Below are 20403 nucleotides of genomic sequence, written 5' to 3'. Positions count from 1 at the left end.
AAATATGTTGGGTCCCTTTTTTTTTTTTTTTTTTTTTTTTTTAATAAATCAAGGGACATTCCAGTTTTTATAAAGTCCAGTTACAGAACATATAATGCAAGAATCAATCTAATTATGATCATTACATTGATTATACAGTATAGTTAAAGCACTAGTGGGTTAAATGTTCTGGGGTTTTTTTTAGGTTCACATGGCAGACTGGATTAAATAGCTACAAAAGAACATATAAAAAGAAGTCAGAGATTCGTTTCTAAAATCAAGTACATTGTACATGTTTGAGGAAAAAGGTTGAATACCTGCAGAGACTGAGAAGTACTATATACAGTGGATTCTTGTTATTCGGAGTACAGGGATCCTTCCTGATCGCAAATAGCAAAAATTTGCCAATAATCTGTTACAGTAGAATTTTATGTGCTCTACATATGGAGTCGATCGATAAGAGACAGTTCTAGAAAGTCAACATTCACTGCAGCCCTTAACTATTTGGGCCTTTTCTGGCATAGTTGGCCCATCAGAACCCTCTCTTTGGGACAAGACAGATGGAAATCCACACGGAGTTTGCTTTAAAAAAAATAACAATGAAAAAAATGAAAAAACACCTGAAGGACTCCAAGAAATGAGAAATAAGATTCTCTGGTCTGATGAGAAACGATTTAACTTTTTGGCGTCAATTCTAAACGTTAGGCGTGGAGAAAACAAGGCCCTGTTCATCACCTGTCCAATGCAGTCCCAACATGAAGCATGGTGGTGACAGCATTGTCCTGTGGATGTGTTTATCATCTCCGGGGACAGGTCCACTGGTTGCAATCAAAGGAAAATTGAACGTGGCCAAGTAAGGAAATTCTGGATGAAAACCTTCTCCAGAGTGCTCAGGATCTCAGCCTGGGCCGAAGGTTCACCTTCCAACAAGTCAATTACCCTAAGCAGAGTTAAAATATCGAAGGAGTGGCTTCAGAAAAACTGTCATTCTTCTTAAATACCCAGAAAGAACCTTGACTTAAACCTAATGGAGCATCTCTAGAGAGACCTAAAAACGGGTGTCCACCAATGTTCCCCATCCAACCTGGCCGAACCGGTGAGGATTTGCAAGGTCAATCAGCAAAGGATCCCTAAATCCAGGTGTGGAAAAACTTTGATCATTTCAAAAAACTCATCCATGAGTCCTTTTTGGAGTATTAGCTCAAATTGGTGTTTTTACAAAATATTGAGAAAAGGGTCTGAATACTTAAGGCTGATATGTATGTTCCAGTTTTTCTTTTTTTAATAAATCTGCAAAATATGTCAACAATTGAATTTTTTTTTCCAGTCAATATGGGTAGTGTGGGCACATTGAGGAAAAAAAATGAACAAATGATTTGAGCAAATATTTGCATGATAAAGTCAAAAAAATAAAGGAGTCTGAATACTTTCCACAGTCACTTGTCATCCAGAAAATACAGTAATTTACAGTAGACGAGGGTGAGGTTTCACCAGATTCAGTGGACATGTCCAAAGTGTGTAAGACCAGAATGGATGGCTTGATTTTCGCCGATTTTATCTTTAAAGTTACACAATCAATCAAGTTTATATTATGGTATGCTTTGGATGCAATTGGACACAAGTGCGCTGAGACTTTTGTTCATCTAAATGTCACAATGTGACTCTCTCTGCAACATTTTAAGATTTAAATCACTCTTATCATGAGACTATTTACTGTGGGAGTTGCATGGAAGTGAACACTAAGATCTGTTTTTAGACAGTCCTTTATCTAAAGTCACAGTATAACGCACAAGTCAACATTCACACCTATGTAATGAAAGGCTATTTGGCCAGGCCCAGTCACCTGTAGACAAGGTTGATTTTGTTTACTCGAATTTTGTACCGTTTCTGTAATGAATGGGTTTTCCCTGTGTGGACATGGACACTAAAGGAGAGACAGATGTTATTAGCAGTAATATGATTAACATTCCTTCACTGTTGCAATGGTTGCAGTTCTTGTCTTGAGGAGATTTGGCTTGTTTTTGTTTTTTTTAATAAAAAGATTACCTTTGCATTTACAAAAAAAAAAAAAAAAAAAAAAAAAAAAGCCTCTCGGGTACATTTAAAGTAAAAGTTCAATCATGGTAGTCATTCAACTGTGAATATGGGAGAGGAAAAACAAATATATGTGCAGGGATAATGGCCAAACTGGGCAAAGCCAGTCAAAGTTCTTTGAGCACACACCGTGAACCCTAAATGGGAGGCTGCTGATGCGTGTTATCGTTTGGTCACCAGCAACAACCAGGAACTACTTCAAATTTTAAGTGTGGCCTGAGTATCCTGTGACTGCCAAGAGTTTACATTTATCCCTACAAAACACTGGAAACCGTTAAAGGCAGTTTTGTGCCATGAATTATTATAATGAATTGATTCATAAAGATTTGAACACTGGTTACAATTTAAGTCATTGTTTTGTCAGCATCTACCAATGACCTCATCAGAAGAGCCTTTATTTATACAGTTTGACAATCATATAATTTCAAATACAGTATCAGATTATAGATGTTCAATATATTTTTTTGAAGTTGATTGTATGAGAGATATGTTCATCTGTTCAGTAAGCATGAGAGCGGAACCGTTGAACATGGATCTTAGAATATGCAGACAAATTCATCCATTCATTCATTTTCCATATCGATTATCCTCACTAGGGTCAGGGGTGTGCTGGTGTTTATCTTAATTGACTCTAGGGGTTTTGGGTTGACCCTGGACTGGTCACCAGCTAATTGGAGGGCAGATGATAACAAACGAGAATTGTTTGTTAGATTGTTGTGCTCGATCCATGTCTTTAGAGAAAATTGTATGCCTGACTCCAAGTCCATAAAAAACTAGGATGGAAATTGTGAGCCAGGACCTATACCAGGTCCAATATTAATAAATGTTCTTCTGGATAACTGCACAAACATTTCCACGGATATACTCTATAAAATCTTGTCCAGTGTATTAACACCTAAACATTACAAAAGAGGGACCGACTCCATGTCTTACTTTCACTAATAGTCATGATCAAGTGTACTACTATCTTTGTCCCGTGGAGTAAAATGTACAACCCTATCATCTCCAAACAAATACATAAACATAAATGGCACCAGTGGCCTCTGTGGCCTGTGAACAATGCCTAAAGACACATACTGTAGTCGACAAATGTCAAGGTTTGGATGAGGGACTCAGAGCTCCAAACTGTGAAGTGAAATGAACTTTTACCATTGACCTGCTTGTCGTTTTCCCCGTATACCGAAAGAAGGGGGGGGGGGGCATGAGCATTGTTGATCTAGTGATGTCATCATTATATCTTACAGTTTTGGTGGTGGTGCTGTAGACCCACAACCGAAGACCCCTTAAGAGTCCATTATTGGTTGTGGGGGAAGTCATAGTCATGGGAACACAATGGCCCAGACCAGGGGCAGGTGCACCCCAAGCTACATGAGTCCATTGCCATTACTGCATGCCTGAGGCTCAAATATAAAAATGATGAGATGGGGTTCATATGCCTGAGTGGCTAATAGTGGGCGGTTAATTTGCCCATTTTTGGTTCAGTCCTCTCCTGGGACACAGGCTACAGTACAAGCCAATACACCTGCCGTTGATGGGCAGTAACTCGGGATAAATTAGCAATAGACCAACTCTCAAGAATTATATAACAAACATCATCCAAGTCTTCTTTAGACCGACTGCTAGAGCAACCCACCATTTAGAATTAAACTGATTCGTATGAAATGGAGTGAAGTTAAGTAAGCATGAAGAAAGGAACTTTGACTAAAACAACAGATGTCCCTATAAATGTTCACACTAGAAGCAATTCATTAATCATTAAATGACACCACACCATTGTGTTAAATTAAAAAAATAAATAAAAAAAAAGCGTCAGTCTATCTGAGCCAGAGCTGCTGTACATTTCCTGCGTGTGCATGCAACTGTTTGTGTGTCAGGGCTGATTGCTCTTGACTTCATTAATCTCTGCAGTGTGGTTATGATTAGCTCTACGAGGCATGCCAGAGGACATCTGACACGCTTGCACACTCACCATCAGGTCTGGCCACCTCTCAAGTCTGCTTCTCTCACACTCCAACCAATTAGCTTGGAGAAAAGAGGGGAAAAATATAAGCGTAGTTCTCGTTGATTGTGACTCACTCTTTGGAGTGTCAATATTTCTTACGTCACTTACATTGACTGTTATGTTTACTCTAAGTCAGTGTTTCTCAAAGTGTGGTGAACGGATCACTGGCTGTCCTCAAGAAACCCCAAGTGGTCTTGTGAGTAACTGAGTGACTACATTTTGTGACACTGCCTCAAACAATCTTATCAATCAAAAAATCAAATCAATCAATCTTAACAATCAAAAAAAAATCTTAGCAGTTGTGAACCTCGCCTTTAATGCTCATTACTTTTGGATTACTGTCATTGTCATAAACTTGTGAAATGGTAAACACAAAAGCCAAGAACCTGCATTAACAAGAAAAAAATATATAGATACATCCTTAGGATTATTGTATCCACCTTGCCCTTTTTTGGTTTGGATTCTGGACTCAATTCTCCTTTAGACCATATTTTCCTTGTAAACTTAGCTCCTTTTCCAAATTGCTCAGTTGCAGAACAACTTAAATTATCTGGGTTTTCCACAATTCTGTATTGTTTGGATGTCTATTTTGTTAAAACTTTAAAGGAACACACCTTTAGATACCTGGTGGGGGAAAAAATACATCACATTGAGAAGTTCCATAACGGAATTATACATATGCTAAGAAAAAAAAGCAAATTCTTAACATCTTAGCTAAAAAAGACTGCAAGACAACTCTTCTTTTTTTCGGCTCGTCCCGCTATGGGTCGCCACAGAGTGTCGTCTTTTTCCATCTAAGCCTATCTCGTGCATCTTACTCTCTTAAACCAACTGCCCTCATGTCCTACCTCACAACATCCATCAACCTTTTTTTGGTCTTCCTCTCGCTCATTTGCCTGGCAGCTCCATCCTCAGGAACCTTCCACCAATATACTCACTCTCTCGATTCTGGACATGTCCAAACCATCAAAGTCTGCTCTCTCTAACCTTGTCTCCAAACCATCCAAGTTTGGCTGTCCCTCTAATGAGCTAATTTCTAATCCTATCCAACCTGCTCACACCAAGCGAGAACCTCAGCATCTTCATTTCTGCTAGCTCCAGTTCTGCTTCCTGTTGTTTCTTCAGTGCTACCATCTCTAATCCGTACATCATGGCCAGCCTCACCACTGGTTTATAAACTTTGCCCTTCACCCTAGCGGATACTTATCTGTCACATACTGCAAGACAACTCCAAGCACGCATAAATTAAAAAGTCGGTATGTATGCATATAAGTTAAGATTAGAGGCCCACAGAAATAGATCATGTAAAGCATTAGAGGAATAGAACACATAGAAAGATACATACAAATAGGAAGAGGAAAATGTTGATTAAAAAAATAATAATCAATGCCCCATTTAACTCATGATTCATTAAGACTTATTAAACATTAAAACATTAATGACTTAATATTTGAGGAGTTGTGGTTCTAGCAAATGCCACTCAAGCACTTAAAACAAACAGTTTACCAGCATCAAATCCCCTTTTCTGAAGAAACAACAACAAAAATACAGGATTCATTTTAAACAGCAGGTGAAATCAGATGACTGTTTTTTCTCAAAATGAATCACAAATCATTCTAAAACTGAGATACTTGATATATTCAGCTACTTTTCATGAAATTTGTCTGACTTTGCGCTCATTATAAAAGGTATAACAGACTTAAAAAAAAAAAGTGGTTTAAATATTTGCGGCACTTGGAAGCTGCTTGATTTGGGCGGTCATATTCAGTCTCGTGTCTAGTCTTGGCTTTAAACACACATACAAACATATACAGGAAACATGTTGCCATATGAATCTATTTGTGTGATTGTGCGTCAACAAGACAGCGCGGTGACAAATTGTTGAAAGGAGAAATGAGAGGAATAATGATAGACAATAATGCCACATATGTACTGTAGCCAGTGTGTGACCATGTATGCCGATGAATCTCTCATCGTGACAGCGCGGCCGGCAGCAGTGAATGTCCTTCTGGGTGGGACACACAGACACGCACACACACAGGGAAACAACCACACTAATGGATCACCCCTGTCTGCACACAATCCACCACAAATAATGATGAACCACCCCTGCAATAAACTATTTTACACAATGCTCAATTCATTACTTCTCGCTCTGCCCCTTTCTGTGCGTGTAGGTGAGCTAATAAAGGTATATTTCCCCTCTACTGGCACAATCAGAGTTTTTATCTATTAGTAGCATATTAGTATAGGAAATGAGGAGCGGTGGGAGGGAGGGAGCGGATGGAAAAGGTGGGGGGGGTGGAGTGGGGGCTTCAAATTGGTTTAAAAGCAACAGAAGCCTCAGATATAAAAACTGAGGAAGCGCTTTCCTTGACAAGGAACAACAACACCTACCTCAGCTCCATATAGACCAGTGGTGAGGTTTTAGTTTGAAAGAATGCTCACACACCTTTTAATGTATACAGAGTGGAATTGAAATCATTTGTGTTTTGAGAAACTTTCATTTAATTGTCAAAGCAAGTAGTTATGCTCACCCTAGCAGAAATTGTGAAATAGTGGAAATTTTGTAGAATAACTAAACAGAAACATTTTATTTTATTTGAATCCCACTAAAAATAAAGTAGTATAGGATCTTAAAATATTACCTGATAAGGTCACCTGAACTGTTTTGGGGGAACATGTTGTTTACTTAAGGTGCATACGCATTAGTCCTAAATGTACTAAAAGGTACTTGAATAGCTGACAGACTGATTTAAAAAAAAAATGTATTGTCTGGCTTGGCTAAGCACAGGAAAGAAGAGAGGAAAGGGTCATTATGAATTTCAATTAAGTGATGCTGGCCAGAGAGGGATGCGTCAGGAGTGGCGATTAATATGCCGCGGGCAGATGTTTAATAATAATGGCCGAACTGGCCCTGTCGAGAAAAACACATTCCACCCGCTGCACCCTGCTGAAGCATGCAAACACAAACACATGCACAGACACCCACTTCTAATCACTCATAACCCGCCACACGCAATAATGGTTCACACACGGTGGGGAACGGAGTGTAACAGTTTTACTCACACATACTCAAGCAAAGACACACACATTCAGTATATCACGAAAGTGTGTGTGTGTGTGTCTTTATGACCAGTGTTGGGCACAGTGCATATGGCCCTCATTTAGGAACAATGAGCATGGAGAATGACTAGTTGGATAAGCTTCTTGACTGCGAGAGGTGACTGGAGGCGTGTTAAATGACATGCCCCGTACGGAGGGATGGAGCACATGACAGGCAGACCAAAGGGGAAAGGGTATGGATGGGTAATGCTGGATAATGACTGCCACACTTTGGAAACAAAACATTTTCTTTCAGCACGATAACAACGACAGCGGATGAGAAAGTAGAAGAAAAAGCAAGGTAATGCCAGGATAAGAGTGAAGGAGTACACAATAGAACCTCCATTTTAGCATCCCTGTTATCCAAGTATGAAGAGGCGTTAACCACTCTGTAGTGGAATTAAAATAAAGTACAAGAACTCACCCTTTCACGAGACAGAGGGCAAATGAAGGTGTTTGTGGGGTGATCCTGCCACCTTGTGGCATTTCATTGACAATGTTTGATCAATAAGTTGTGTATTGTGTAGTATGAGAAATATGTTAGCTTCTGCTTGATCTGTTTATTGTTTTTATTTCATTGCTGATATTCTATTAAGCACCAAGACCCATTCCTTTGTCCCAGCACCATTTTTGCTTTCGTATTTGTTTTTATCATATGGTAATATAGTGAGCTAGTGGTTAGCTTGTCTTCATCGTTGCGGAGTTTGTATATTTTCTCGTACAGTACTTGCTGCTTCCGCTTTCTGGAAGTACTCCAGCTTCATTCCACATTCTAAAAACACAGATTTTGGGTGGCTTGACCACTCCAAATGGAAGTGGTTGATTGTTCTTATTTTAAAAATTTGTTTCCCTGTTTTGAATCTCAGTCTGCCAACACTGAAGATAGTAAAAACCAACAAAGCACACCAAGATGGGCTTGTACCCAATGGTGATGTACAAAAGTGTGTTTTAACTTTCTTGAAATTAATGACTAGAGTCACTTCAATGCAACACTTGGAGTAAGATTATAGTGTGTAAAGCAGGAAGTCACACTTGTTTCTGGGGAGGGTTGGACACCGCCAAGGCTGCCCTTTGTCACTGATTCTGTTCATAACACTTATGGCCAGAATTTGTAGGTGCAGCACAGGCGCAGAGGCGGTCCAGTTTGGTGGCCTCAGTATTCCATCCCTGCTTTTGCAGAAGATGTGGTTCTGTTGGCTTAATCAAGCTGTGATCTCCAAATCTCACTAAAGTGGGGGGTTGAAGCCAAGAGTGAAGCAGCTGGAATGAAAATCAGCACCTCCAAATCTGAGACCTTGGTCGTCACTCAGAAAAGGGTGGCATGACCTCCCCTGGTTGAGGATGAGATCCTGCCCAAAGTGGAGGAGTTCAAGTATCTTGGGGTCTAGTTCATGAGTAACGGAATAATGGAAGGCATAATCAACAGGTGGATCGGTGCAGTGTCTGCAGTGATGCGGACTTAGTATCAGTCTGCTGTGATAAAGATTTTAAAGAGTTTCTATCCTCATCTATGGTCACGAGCTCTGGGTCATGACCAAAAGAACAATAACCTGGGAACAAGCTGCCGAAATGAGTTTCCTCCACAGGGTTTCCAGGCACACTGTTAGCCATAAGGTTAGAAGTTCGGTCATCCAGGAGGCTCCGAGTAGAACCGCTGCATTGAAAGGAGGTAGATAAGGTGGCTGGGGTTTCTGATTCAGATCCCTCCCGGAAGCCTCCCTGTTGAGGTGTTCTGGGCAAATCTCAGTGGAAGGAGACCCAGGGGATGACCCAGGAAAAGATGGAGAGACTACGTCTCTTGGCTGGCTTGGGAACACCTCGGGATCCGCCTGGAAGAGCTAGATGAAACAGACAGGGGAAGGGAAGTCTGGGGGTCCCTGCTAAAGCTGCTGCCCCCGCGACTCCAACCTCAGATAAGCGGTAGGAGTGCTCCGAGCCTCAGCCTACACTGCACTAAGCTTCAGTGAAATCACTCAGTCAATTGGATGAGTGAAACAATGAAATAATTTTATGTCAACAATGAGACAGCTAATAAGACAAATGTCTGCTTGTATTTTTGCACTGTTGGGTTTTAGCATTTATTTTAGTCTTCAAACCACAGTGTCCCTCAAGTGCAAAACCATACAACAACTTGTGAAACACTTTTACATATTAAAAAAAGCAATAATAATAAAAGTCAAAAGACATCCCCCCCGCAAAAAAAAATATATATATATTTTTACATTTCAGAAAACTTTTTAAATGAAGCACACATTTTCCTGGGAGAACACGCCCTGCTCCAATATTACTGGCTCCAGGACACACAATCGTGCACTATGATTGGCTGCTGTATCCCGGTCTATCCCAGACCGTAAAGTATGTGATTTACTCAGGGTATTAATATAAACGCCATTAATGTGCACGGTGGTTAAACCACACTAGACCGAACTATCGCATAAAAATAATGACACACCAGCATCTATTAAAACATTGAACACATTGACGATCCGAACACCGAACTGGTGTAGGCGTTTGATGTTGAATACTGTATAAATAAATAAAATTGTACTTGCTCAGATTTCTTGAACCATAAAAAGATAGTTTAATAGTTCATCTATGTTACTGTATTTTAATGTTTGTCATGGTGGTGGTACTTGGTGTAAAAAGTTGAGAACCACTGCTCTAAATTGACAAGAGGTCTGAATGTGAGTGTGATTGGTTGTTTGTCTCTATGAGCCCTGTGATTGGCTGACAATCAGTCCGGGGTGTAGCCTGCCTCTCTGCCAAGTCACCTGGGATAGTCTCCAGCTCACCTGTGCAAGTGAGGACATGCGATATAGAGAACGGAGGTACAGATGGATGGGGGTCTTTGATTTTGAATTTTCCACTGTATTACAAGACAACAGGACCAGAAAGTAGTCTGGTCTGTCTAAATCTAGAAGTGGGTCATTAGAGTGTGTAAACATAGGGTCTTTCCATGATGTGCTTTCACTTTTTTCAAATCACTCTCTCTCCTGGGGACACCTAATGAACACAACTGCAGGACAAATGGCTTTGTCCCGTCATCACAGTCTTGTCAGAAAACAATACTTCGGATTCGGCGTCCGTCCCGACTTGTCACAACCACGTACCTCCAGTAATTGCTGGGGAGGCCATCGTCCTGCCAGTCTTCGATGGATGGGCTGAAGTGTAGTTGGTTCACCCTGGAGTCATAATTCTATGTAGGACGTCTGCCTTCTGTTCTTCACAACCGGCTTGGCCTTCGAACAGCAAATTAGCCTGAGAGGAAAAAAAATATAGGAGAGAGTGAGAAAATACCACTTGAGCTTGCTAGAAGCAAGAATACACAACACACAAGGAGATGCACAATGTCTTACTACAGTTTTGGTTGTCGTACCTATAAAATGCAGGATTTCCCAAACGTTGGGTCAGGACCCAAAATGTGACGCAGGTAATTTTTTTTAGTGGCTCACCAATTGCCACAGTGAAATGCTGTATTATTATCTAGGAAGCATGCAAGATCTTGGCAAATGGAGTTTTGGGGCATATTTGTTTTCATATGTGTCTTTGTTTTTTACCCATTAGTTTATGCACAATTACTGTCCATGTTATGGCAATGCATCATACATTTCAGTAAGTTTCGAAGTTGGGAGGGACCACGTAATTTGGGTCTGGGGAGACTTTACAAAAAAACCTTGATATAAAAAAAAAAAAATCCATAATCTGTAGGCTCGTATCTTTCCTTGCACACACAGGCATGCTGAGGGGATCATTTCGACAGGTGAATATGGCTTATGAGGAGAAGCAGGGGAAATGAGGGATGAAGTGTAGGGAGAAATAACTGATAACTGTATGATGAAGAGGGAAAGATGGAGATACTGTCAGGAAAAAGGTGAAATGGATGACAGAGAGGAAGTGAGGAGTTGGGGCATAGCAGCTCAATCAATATGCACAATCTGCATTCACAGAAGAGGAATTTTAGCCTACTTAAAAATATGTTGTGAACATCCTGATTACGTTTCTAGATTTCTTTCAAGCGTTTCAACCTTGCATTGGGATTTTTATTACTACTTTTTAGTTTAAAATCTACCTCTCATTTCCTGCCCATCTTTATACTCTTGATTTTGTTGCTGTTTTAGTTCATTATTTCTTCTATGTAACCATTTTGGTTCTACTCAACAGCACTTTATTCAGAGGCTGTGGTTCCTTATTTGTCAGGTCGACGGTGAAGTATTCACCAATACACTAGATATAGTACTGAAATTTGTTTAGGAGTGTTGTAACACTTAGGTTTGGGATCTTATTCTTTCGTTCTGCTGAACCAAAAACTTTATTACATGGAAAACAACAATTTAGGTTAGTATTAGCAATGGATTGAGAGCACAAGTATGCATTCAATACATTTTAAACGGGGGCTTTCTGCAGCATAAGTTTATTATTTATCTGCATCATACTAAGTTGTGCACATTTAGAGATATCAATCGTAAACATGACCCTGACGCATCATACAAAAACAATATATTGGTGCAGTGAGAATATATCAGAATGTGACTCACCTTTTGGACTGAATAAAAGGGGGCCTGTTACGTATGTTGAAGGACTGACGGTAGTCACCATTTAGCGTAATTTCCTTTAAAACAATTAGTGAGCTACCAACGTCCGCAGTAGGGGAACAATTGCGTCACTGTTTACAAAATCTAAATATTAAAACTAATTCTCTTTTTAATCCCAAATGAGTCAAACCATGAGGCGGTGCATCAAATAAATGCATTAAAATGTTTTTTTAAATAATAATAAAAAAAAGTTCCGGAAGTAACCTGTCACGCTCAGGTTCTATGTTTCCACGGAAACCGTAAACGAGGAAGACATGGCGGAGCTCTTGCAGATTCAGACTGTACTCGAAGAGTTCCGAAAGCTACACTTTTACAAAGCAAGGTACCAGTAACGATGCACGACATCAGCAGACATACGACACGTTTATGTTGAGGTGACAGCTGCATACGGTAGCTGCGTTAGCTAGACTTTGACATATCTATAATATAGTTGCCATTACTGTCTTATTTTAAGCAGACCCTCTTAAATGTAAGCCACTCAGAAGAAAGTTGTTATCTGCAGATCAACAGCGGTTTATACGTATTATTTGTAAAACATAAACATGTTTTTTTACCTGAAAAAAAAATGAAAGAAAAACGTATTATTTTTCCTCCTTCAGGTTAGCTGAGGCAACCAGACGGACGGAATACAAGGCTTCTCTCCTAATTCAGAGCTGGTTCCGAGGATTCAAGGTGCGCTTTTACATCAGGTAATACTCACTAACGTGTCTTCATTGGGCATGTGACAGATTACATGCTTATTTGTTTATACAGGCCCGGCAATTTTAGATTCTCCATCTCCACCAAGGCGAATAAAACATCTGGGCAGGCTGCTGGATAACTATGTTAATTTACAGGGAATACCCTGATACTGGCTCACTCCCATAATTGTAGGACTTCTGGAGCTTTGCAAATGGCATTGAGGAATAAATGTCGCTTGGTCCATGTTTTCATTCCACACACACACACACACACACACACACACTCCATGCCTGTTCTGTACTGCGACCCCAGCACCATTCTGCAGGGTCAGCAGACAAACTTCCAGACAGTAGGTTAATTCAGATTACTTTAGTTAATTGATCAATACGTTAAGTGGATAATTAGCAACAATTTTAGCTCCCTAAGTGCAACTCTGGGGTTGTGCTATCCCACTATAATCATTGATTTTCTGGGTGTATAAATGGCCTTTTGGAAATTGATGGCCTCATTGAAGGTGGAGATTTGCAATGGACTTGCATTTAGAGTATGTTTGAAGATGAATACAAATGTGTGCCGCTGCAAAAAGGGGGAGAAAGGCTCATCGGGCATGATCGAAAGGCCTGGAGGAACAGCAATTTTCAGTGTATGTCTTACAGTAACGATCCTGTGACCTTTTAATTCAATTCTTTTACATCATAACAGTTGTGAGCAAGCAGCAAGCAAAATCTGTTTTCCTTGCTTTTCCATAAAAGTGGCATGAGTTTATAACTGATATCCCCCCTTAGTCAACAACAAATTTAAATACATTTAATGCAGGGTTTGGCTTTTTTTCCCCTTTTTCATTTGCTCCTGTTGCTGATGGTATTGTATTTTTATTTGACACAGTAACAAAGAGATTCGCAATTTAATTTAAGTTTTCCTGACCATTTCAGCCGCACAAAATACCCATCTAATCCTCTTCCCAATATGACTTCATGACAGGCGTCTGCATGAGAAGGCGGTCATTATACAGAAGATATGGCGAGGCTTCAGAGCAAGGGCACGTTACAGACAAATGGTGATGGTAAGCCAGAACTAGGAATAGCTATAGATGTATTGATTTGGTTATGATAGCATGCATTAGAATTCAATTGCTGTATGCCCAAGTCCCTGTATCTGACCTTAAGAAATATAATTCACTCATTACACATGGTGAAATTAGCACTTGGGAAATATGATGTAATATGCAATGGAATTTTATATGCACCGCAATTCTTGGGATGTATTTAAGAACAAGTGTGGTTAGGAAAAGACTGAGGCAAATGGTGATAGTCCAAGTGTGTTTGTGCACGTTTGTGTATACTTGTGTGCTTTAGTAAAACAAGGCAGCCTTTTCGACATATTGCCTCCAACTGCTTCTTAATTGAACAGATTGCTGATACCGGATCCAATACCCAGCGCTCTCACATATAATTTTCCCCTGGATTGAGTTTTGTAAACGTATCACAACAAGCTATTTATCATGCCCCTAAATTGACTGTTTGCTAAAGCATAACTGCCAGCCGCCATTTGGGAGGCGTTCAAAAAAAATTGGGAATATGGCGGCAAGGCGAACTGAAATAAACGATGAAGGATGTGTCATAACTCACATATGGGCTAAAAAGAGTTTATTTGGGAACAGATGAGCGCTCGTTTGAATTACTCACACTTTGCACAGTTTTGAATTAGTTGACAGAGACTCCATTCTTCTACTCCAAAGGTCTTCCATTAAAAGTTAGAGGTCCAGTTGAGGAAAATTTCTTGAATGTAGTGACCTCTGCGTCATAATGTCTAGAATTATTTCTAATTCACTTCCAATTATTTTGTCCTAACACTAGTAGGTCAGTATTTAATAAAATAAAATGTACTAAATGGTTGGTTTTCCCTCTAGTGAGCACGGTTAACTCATGGTTTTCTACGTCTGACTTGGGGTCTGGTTCCTGATCATGATTTTGTCTGTCTTGAATAAATTCGCCTAATATTCTGTGATCTATTTTTCCTCCTTTTATATTTAAAATGCGGTAACCGCTGCATTTGAAGCGTTTTAATAATCAAGTCATCCGGCCACCAAGGCACTGAACGCATGGTTAAGGCTTCATTCAGCTGCCTAAAGACAAACGGGCAACATCCAGCATGTGTTATTAGGATTCCCACAGAGTTTCCAAACAGGACATGCCCTGCTCCACTATTACTGGTTCCAGGACTGTTCTGGAACCTATCCCAGCTGACTCTGGGCAAGAGGCTTTATATATGCTTAACCTTTTTTTTTCCCCCCTTTATACGGATCGGTTCTCCTGCTACCTTTTCATAAAAACATCTCCAAAGCATGATGTTTCCACCGCTTATGCTTCACAGTAGGCGGAGTGTTTGTTGGATGCAATTCGGCTTTCTCTCTCCCCAAACACATGTTTTGGTTTCATCTGAGCATAGCATCTATGCTAACTGAGAAAAATCTCAATAACACTAAATATCTGAAAACTGCCATCAATTGATCCTGATTCTAAATTTATTTATTACTGTGAAAACAAATATTGACTCTGCATTTAGAGGGTGAGTCAAAGACTCCTCTCCCCCCAAAAAAGGCATTTTCTCATAATAAATTCCAAACGTTCATCAAAATAACTTAAGAACACTGTTCTGCAGTTTTACTTCCTCCAGTCACTATCATGAATAATGGGAGTTCTAAAAAGGCCTTGTCTGAAAACACTGGGCTGAATTTACAGCCACCTTTCAAGTCTCCTCTGTGTCTTCACCGTCGTTATTAACAAAAGATATGTTGAGATATGGATCCCTTTTATAGACGACTCTCAATTTTGGTTCCGAAATGGGCCTCCAGTGGTCAGCCCCGTGCATTTGCTGTGAGTGTGCCGATGCATATTCTCTGGCCTTATGCGAGTCTCTTTTGGCAGTGCTGTCATTGATTATGAAATCCAGAGGAGAGAACGTTTGGCCGTCATACATCTCCATTAGCTCACTGCTTCAGCGCCATAGATTTTACTGGCCCTCGTGTGTGTTGGTGTATTAAGAGAGCACTGTCCTCCCCTTGATACAAAGTCCCCCTAATCACTCTCTCTACCTCCATACTCCCCTGACTCTTGTGTGTTTTTCTTCTCTGGTGCTTTCCCCTCCTCTTCTCATCTGGAGTTGCCCTATCTCTGTTTGGGCTGTGTAAAATGTATTATGTAGAAAGAGCTCTTTATTTTTGACGCCTGCTGTTGACTGATCAGAGGGCCATAAGACAACATGTAACACAACTTTTCCATTTGTGTTCACAGGCAGCATATTTTATCATGAAGATAAAGTTCTACAATGACATGGCGGTCAGGGTAAATATCGCCGTTGTGTCTGTTTTAATATAGTGCCATGGTGGAGGGACACATTGTGTTGATGGTACGTACAGCTGATGTCTTGTGAGAACTTCCTAACGTCCCCTCTTTATGGCAAAAATAACAACATTGTAACTCATGTCTTAGTTTTCAAATAAAATGAGGTCTGTGAGAGAAGTGTCAGGACTGATGTCACAAAAATTATTGAAGCTGTTTTACGGATTTTATATAGTGCACCGTGGATTTATTCATGCCATAATGGGGTGCCACAAAAGCGTCACTTCTGCCATCTTTTATCATATCCAAAAATGTTACTTTTTCGCTGATCGTCGTCAGCTTCCTCTTATTCTGGGGCACATTCCCTTTCAAATACTCCTCACTTTTCTTAACTTCAGCTTTACAGATTCCTTGTCTCCTCAACTCTGTTACAAGAAAGATCTCAAGGATATTACACCACCTCTTATTTTGTTCTGTTAATGGACAAAGATGTTTATTTGAGGTATGGTGTTCATTTATTCATTAAATGCATAAACTCAATTAATTATAGCATTATCTATTACCGCCAAAGTATTTTGTGTTATTTTGTTGCGTCACAATATACACTTCCATGAAAGTTACTTTGCTTTTTATGCTGTAATACTTTGCCATGTGTTTAGCCTGCCTCTTACTTGCATTCTGTGCAAGAATGTGCACATGCGAATGGGGCTGAAATCCAGTGCCAGTGACCCTTTACAAGAACGAATCAGTGAAGGGCAATGGTACTCGCCAAGCCTTTATTACCAAAGAAATATTTGGTGCCATGTGAATAGAAGGGAAAAGACACAGTGGGAGAAACAATCATGCCCGAATCCCCCTGTGACACTTCCTTTGAATCATTCTCGCCGGTCCCCTCGAGTTTATGGAGCCACGCTAACTAACGGAGGATAATGTATAAGGGCCGTAATAGAAACCAATGTTTACATGCTGCACCTCGGATTTGTATCAAATTCAACAGCCATCGATTTCACTTGTCAACAAAGGTCAGCAAGAACTCGAGAGGCGGCAATTACTTTATTTAAAATTATCTATTGACTGGCAGATCAATGCTAATTCTCATTTTGCTCTTTGTTGTATTACGCCCCATCCTCCATCCGTCGTATCTCCTATTCCTTAGTCTGATAGTGTGATGATTCTTTTACTCGCCATTGTTTTAATCTCTTAATTAGTCTGAAGGACATCCAGCCTTCTGCCTCACATGCTCCACGCACATGTGTGGGTGTGTGCAAGGTGAGGCTAATCTGCAGCCTCAACAATCAATCTGCAGGGATGCAGTAAAACGTATGGAACTGTGACAGCTGTCCATCCCACCTCGGCTTGTCCCTCCATCGTGGCAGTGGGGAAAAATGCATTATAATTTGCTGTATGATTGAAGGCTCTTGTTCAGGACACTAATCCTGTTATTTTCGTAATGTCTTTTTCTATACATTCTTCTCCACAGATCCAGCGAAGGTGGCGAGGATTCTATGTGCGAAAGTACATCCATAGCTTCTATTCTCGCAAGAGCTATCTGGAAAGACTATCCAGAACAAATGAATTAGTAAGGTATAAAATAATCATCCATAAAAAAATACACATGTGGACACATTCTTTAATCCATGTTTTCTAATATCTGTGTGCCTGGTTGGTTGTCATAAGATGTAATTATAATGAGTTAATATCAGAAATGTTTTTGGGTGGGCCACAGACAAGTTGGAAGGAATTATGAATAGTTTGAAGTAGTATTAAGTGTTACCTCAAAACTTTCAGGCTTCTGCAAGGATGCAAACATCCTTAGTTATTCAGACACATTTTAAATGGTGGCAAGTATGCATTAATTCCACTGCCAAATCCCAGTTATGAGAGGGTGTGCTTCTAGAAACATGTTTAAATGTTTTTAAATCCTGTATTATTGCGTTAAAGGATTAATATTGAAAGATAAGGTTGGTCAGTATTTCTTACTCAAGATTACTTCATAGGATCTTGCTGATTACCTCAGACGAGTGAGTGAGGCCAAAAGCGAGAGACATTGGCGGTAACTAAGATCTGTCCTTGCAGACTAGAAATTACCTCAGAGAAAATGTAAGGAAATTAAAGTGACACAGAGACAAAGAATGAGACCCCTAAGAAGAGCGAAGGAGAAAAATCCTTTAAAGTGCTCGAGGCTAAGCAAAGGAAGAAGTGAATGATGTGAAGAAATTAAAAATTAGCCTTTCACGCGAACCCCAGCTGCTGCAGTAATGTAACACCCCGCGCTCCAGGGCTTACTACTACAGCTACACCATCTTTTACTTTTGACACACACAAAAAAAATGTCACTTAGTTGGGAAGTCATATTTTAACTTTGCTAATATATTTTACCACAAAATATCTTTAGGCTTCTGCTAAAATTACATGTAAATTTGCTTGGATCACTGACTTCTCCACCTACTCCCCAACAGCATTTGCATCTTTTTGTAAAGGGAGGAGTGAGCAGGCTGTTACCACTTCACTACAATAACAATATATGCACAACTTCCTCCACTATTCTGATACTGTATTTTTATTTCATAAAAGCCCTTATCCATCATCCAGACAGGAAGGAGTCTCCATTACTGTACTGATTTTTGTTTAGACCATTACTATTAAATATACTAAACTGAACACATAATGATTAAATATTTTACCCATTACTGCACAATAAGTAAACTGAGCATTTGTAATCTTGGGAACACTTAAATTGAGGTGCCTAATTTGTTTTTTATGCTGTTGAGAAACGAGAATTACTGTTACATTCATTTTAAACAATCTTGATGAACTTAGACTATTTCAAATAATGCAGAACTACAAACCCCTATTCCAATGAAGTTGGGACTTTGTGTAAATAAAAAAAAAATACATTGAGTAGCAAATCCTTTTCAATTTCTATTCAATTCCATACACTACAAAGACAGGCTATTTAATCTTCAAACTGATGAATGTTATTGTTTCTTTCCAAATATTTTCGCATTTTGAATTGCATATCCGCAGTGCTTTACAAAAAGCTGGAATAGTGGGCAACAAAAGATGAGAAAATTCAGGAATATTTTAAAAAACTAAACACCTGTTAAGAACTTTTAACAGGTGAACAGGTTAATTAGTAATGGGTGAGTCATTGCTTATAAAAGGAGCATCCCAAAAGGCTGAGTTGTACACAAGCAAGGAAGGGGCAAAAAAAAAAAAATCGCTCAGCAAAGAGTAAAACAGGTCAAGAACATTTCTCATTACACATATGTTTTTGTCATATGAATGACTACATAAAAAGATGAGATTTAACAAAAAAACAAAGTCAATTGGGCATGTTCTGGAGTATGAACGTAGGCTGTAAATAAAGAAATGGGAAAAAAATTAAGGGGAATTATACAGGGGGACGAATAACAAATAAATAGCGTGCTTAAGTAAAGTTACAAAAATAATATTAATGATGATAGAGGAAAAAATCTAGATTCATTTTAGGGGGGGTTCAGATAAAAACAAAAACATTAATTGCAATAAACCCTAAAAGGGTGGAATACATTAATTCCGTTATGCTGGATGACCTCTGATTTGTTGCTCTAAACAATCTTTCCAAAAGACATCATACAGGATCCTCAATGTACAACAAAATTCCTGACATAACAACATTATAGGTTCAAACTGTTATATGACAGATGTACATTACATATAAAGTCTGTGCACCCCTGTTCAAAAGTTGTTTGGTTACATAACAATGAGACCACTATAAATAATTTAAAAACTTTTATTACCAATAAGGACCATATCTTATGCAACTCAATTGATTTTTTTTTCTTTCTTTTGAAAAGGGAAATTCAAATAAATGACTGAAATAAATATGCTTGCACAAGTGTGTAGATGTGAATTAATGGGAATTGTTTGAGGACACACCTGCCACTGATTTAAAGTAACTCTGATTAACCCCAAATACATTTCCAGCAAGCTTTTGCTGAAATTATTTTGCTTTCTAGCAGAAGCCTGAAGGTTTTGGCCTAACACTGACTTTGATTCCACCTTGCCCAAGGTTCCCACTCCATGCTTCACATATAACTTTCTGAAGTATGGCTAGAACTATCAAAGAGAGTAAAACTGACAATAACAAAAATTTCAAACAAATTTGAGAATTTTATGGTCTGGTGTGATCTGACTCATATTTAACATGAGTTTGAATATGACTGGATTCTTATAAGAGGCACATCCTAGTTGTAAGAGGCTTGTGCAACCACATTGTTTCAATTTATATAACTTCCATTTTCTAAAACATTCAAGCAATTACATTGAGTTCTAGAGGTAACACGTTAATAGTTTATAAAGTTTTGAAATTGTTTCATTTGTTTTGTTTTAACAGGGGTCAGTAGACTTTTTTTTTTTTTTTTTTACTGCATATGCTTTGGAAAAAAATGTTTATGTGCCTTTGCCTGAGCTTAGTAAACCACTTTAAGTAAACATCTGGCCAGCATCTCCCCGCTTTCATTTTCTAATTCTGCTCCCCCACCCCATCACCACCACCATCATCAGTTCACCGACCGTGCTTTTGAATCCATCCTCATTCATCCTTCCTCTCCTTCTGCATAGCCTA

General features: G+C 39.3%; 2 protein-coding genes across 11 annotated transcripts in view; one reads left to right on the top strand and one right to left on the bottom strand.

Moving 5' to 3' along the window:
* esrrga (estrogen-related receptor gamma a) overlaps positions 1 to 11862 on the bottom strand; it is a 254158-nt gene extending 242296 nt beyond the window's left edge. For 9 of the 10 annotated variants that reach the window (XM_061814383.1, XM_061814385.1, XM_061814382.1 and 6 more), the window contains exons 1-2: positions 11716 to 11859; positions 10291 to 10438 (exon numbers count right to left, since the gene is read on the bottom strand). The gene's annotated coding sequence lies outside the window, so the exon portion shown is untranslated. Of the gene's footprint in view, positions 1 to 10290; positions 10439 to 11715 lie in introns of all 10 variants that reach the window. The other variant, XM_061814389.1, reaches the window with a different exon arrangement.
* A 38-nt stretch (positions 11863 to 11900) lies between these two features.
* spata17 (spermatogenesis associated 17) overlaps positions 11901 to 20403 on the top strand; it is a 73158-nt gene continuing 64655 nt past the window's right edge. The window contains exons 1-5 of the mRNA XM_061814393.1: positions 11901 to 12094; positions 12372 to 12461; positions 13435 to 13516; positions 15747 to 15797; positions 17275 to 17378. Coding sequence (XP_061670377.1) covers positions 12027 to 12094; positions 12372 to 12461; positions 13435 to 13516; positions 15747 to 15797; positions 17275 to 17378 — 395 coding nt within the window. The 5' untranslated portion in view covers positions 11901 to 12026. The remainder of the gene's footprint in view (positions 12095 to 12371; positions 12462 to 13434; positions 13517 to 15746; positions 15798 to 17274; positions 17379 to 20403) is intronic.

The sequence above is a fragment of the Syngnathoides biaculeatus genome, chromosome 3, assembly GCF_019802595.1.
Source record: "Syngnathoides biaculeatus isolate LvHL_M chromosome 3, ASM1980259v1, whole genome shotgun sequence".
Classification (NCBI taxonomy): Eukaryota; Metazoa; Chordata; class Actinopteri; order Syngnathiformes; family Syngnathidae; genus Syngnathoides; species Syngnathoides biaculeatus.
The sequence above is the reverse complement of the archived record's forward strand: the minus strand, read 5'-3'. Positions and strand labels throughout refer to the sequence as shown.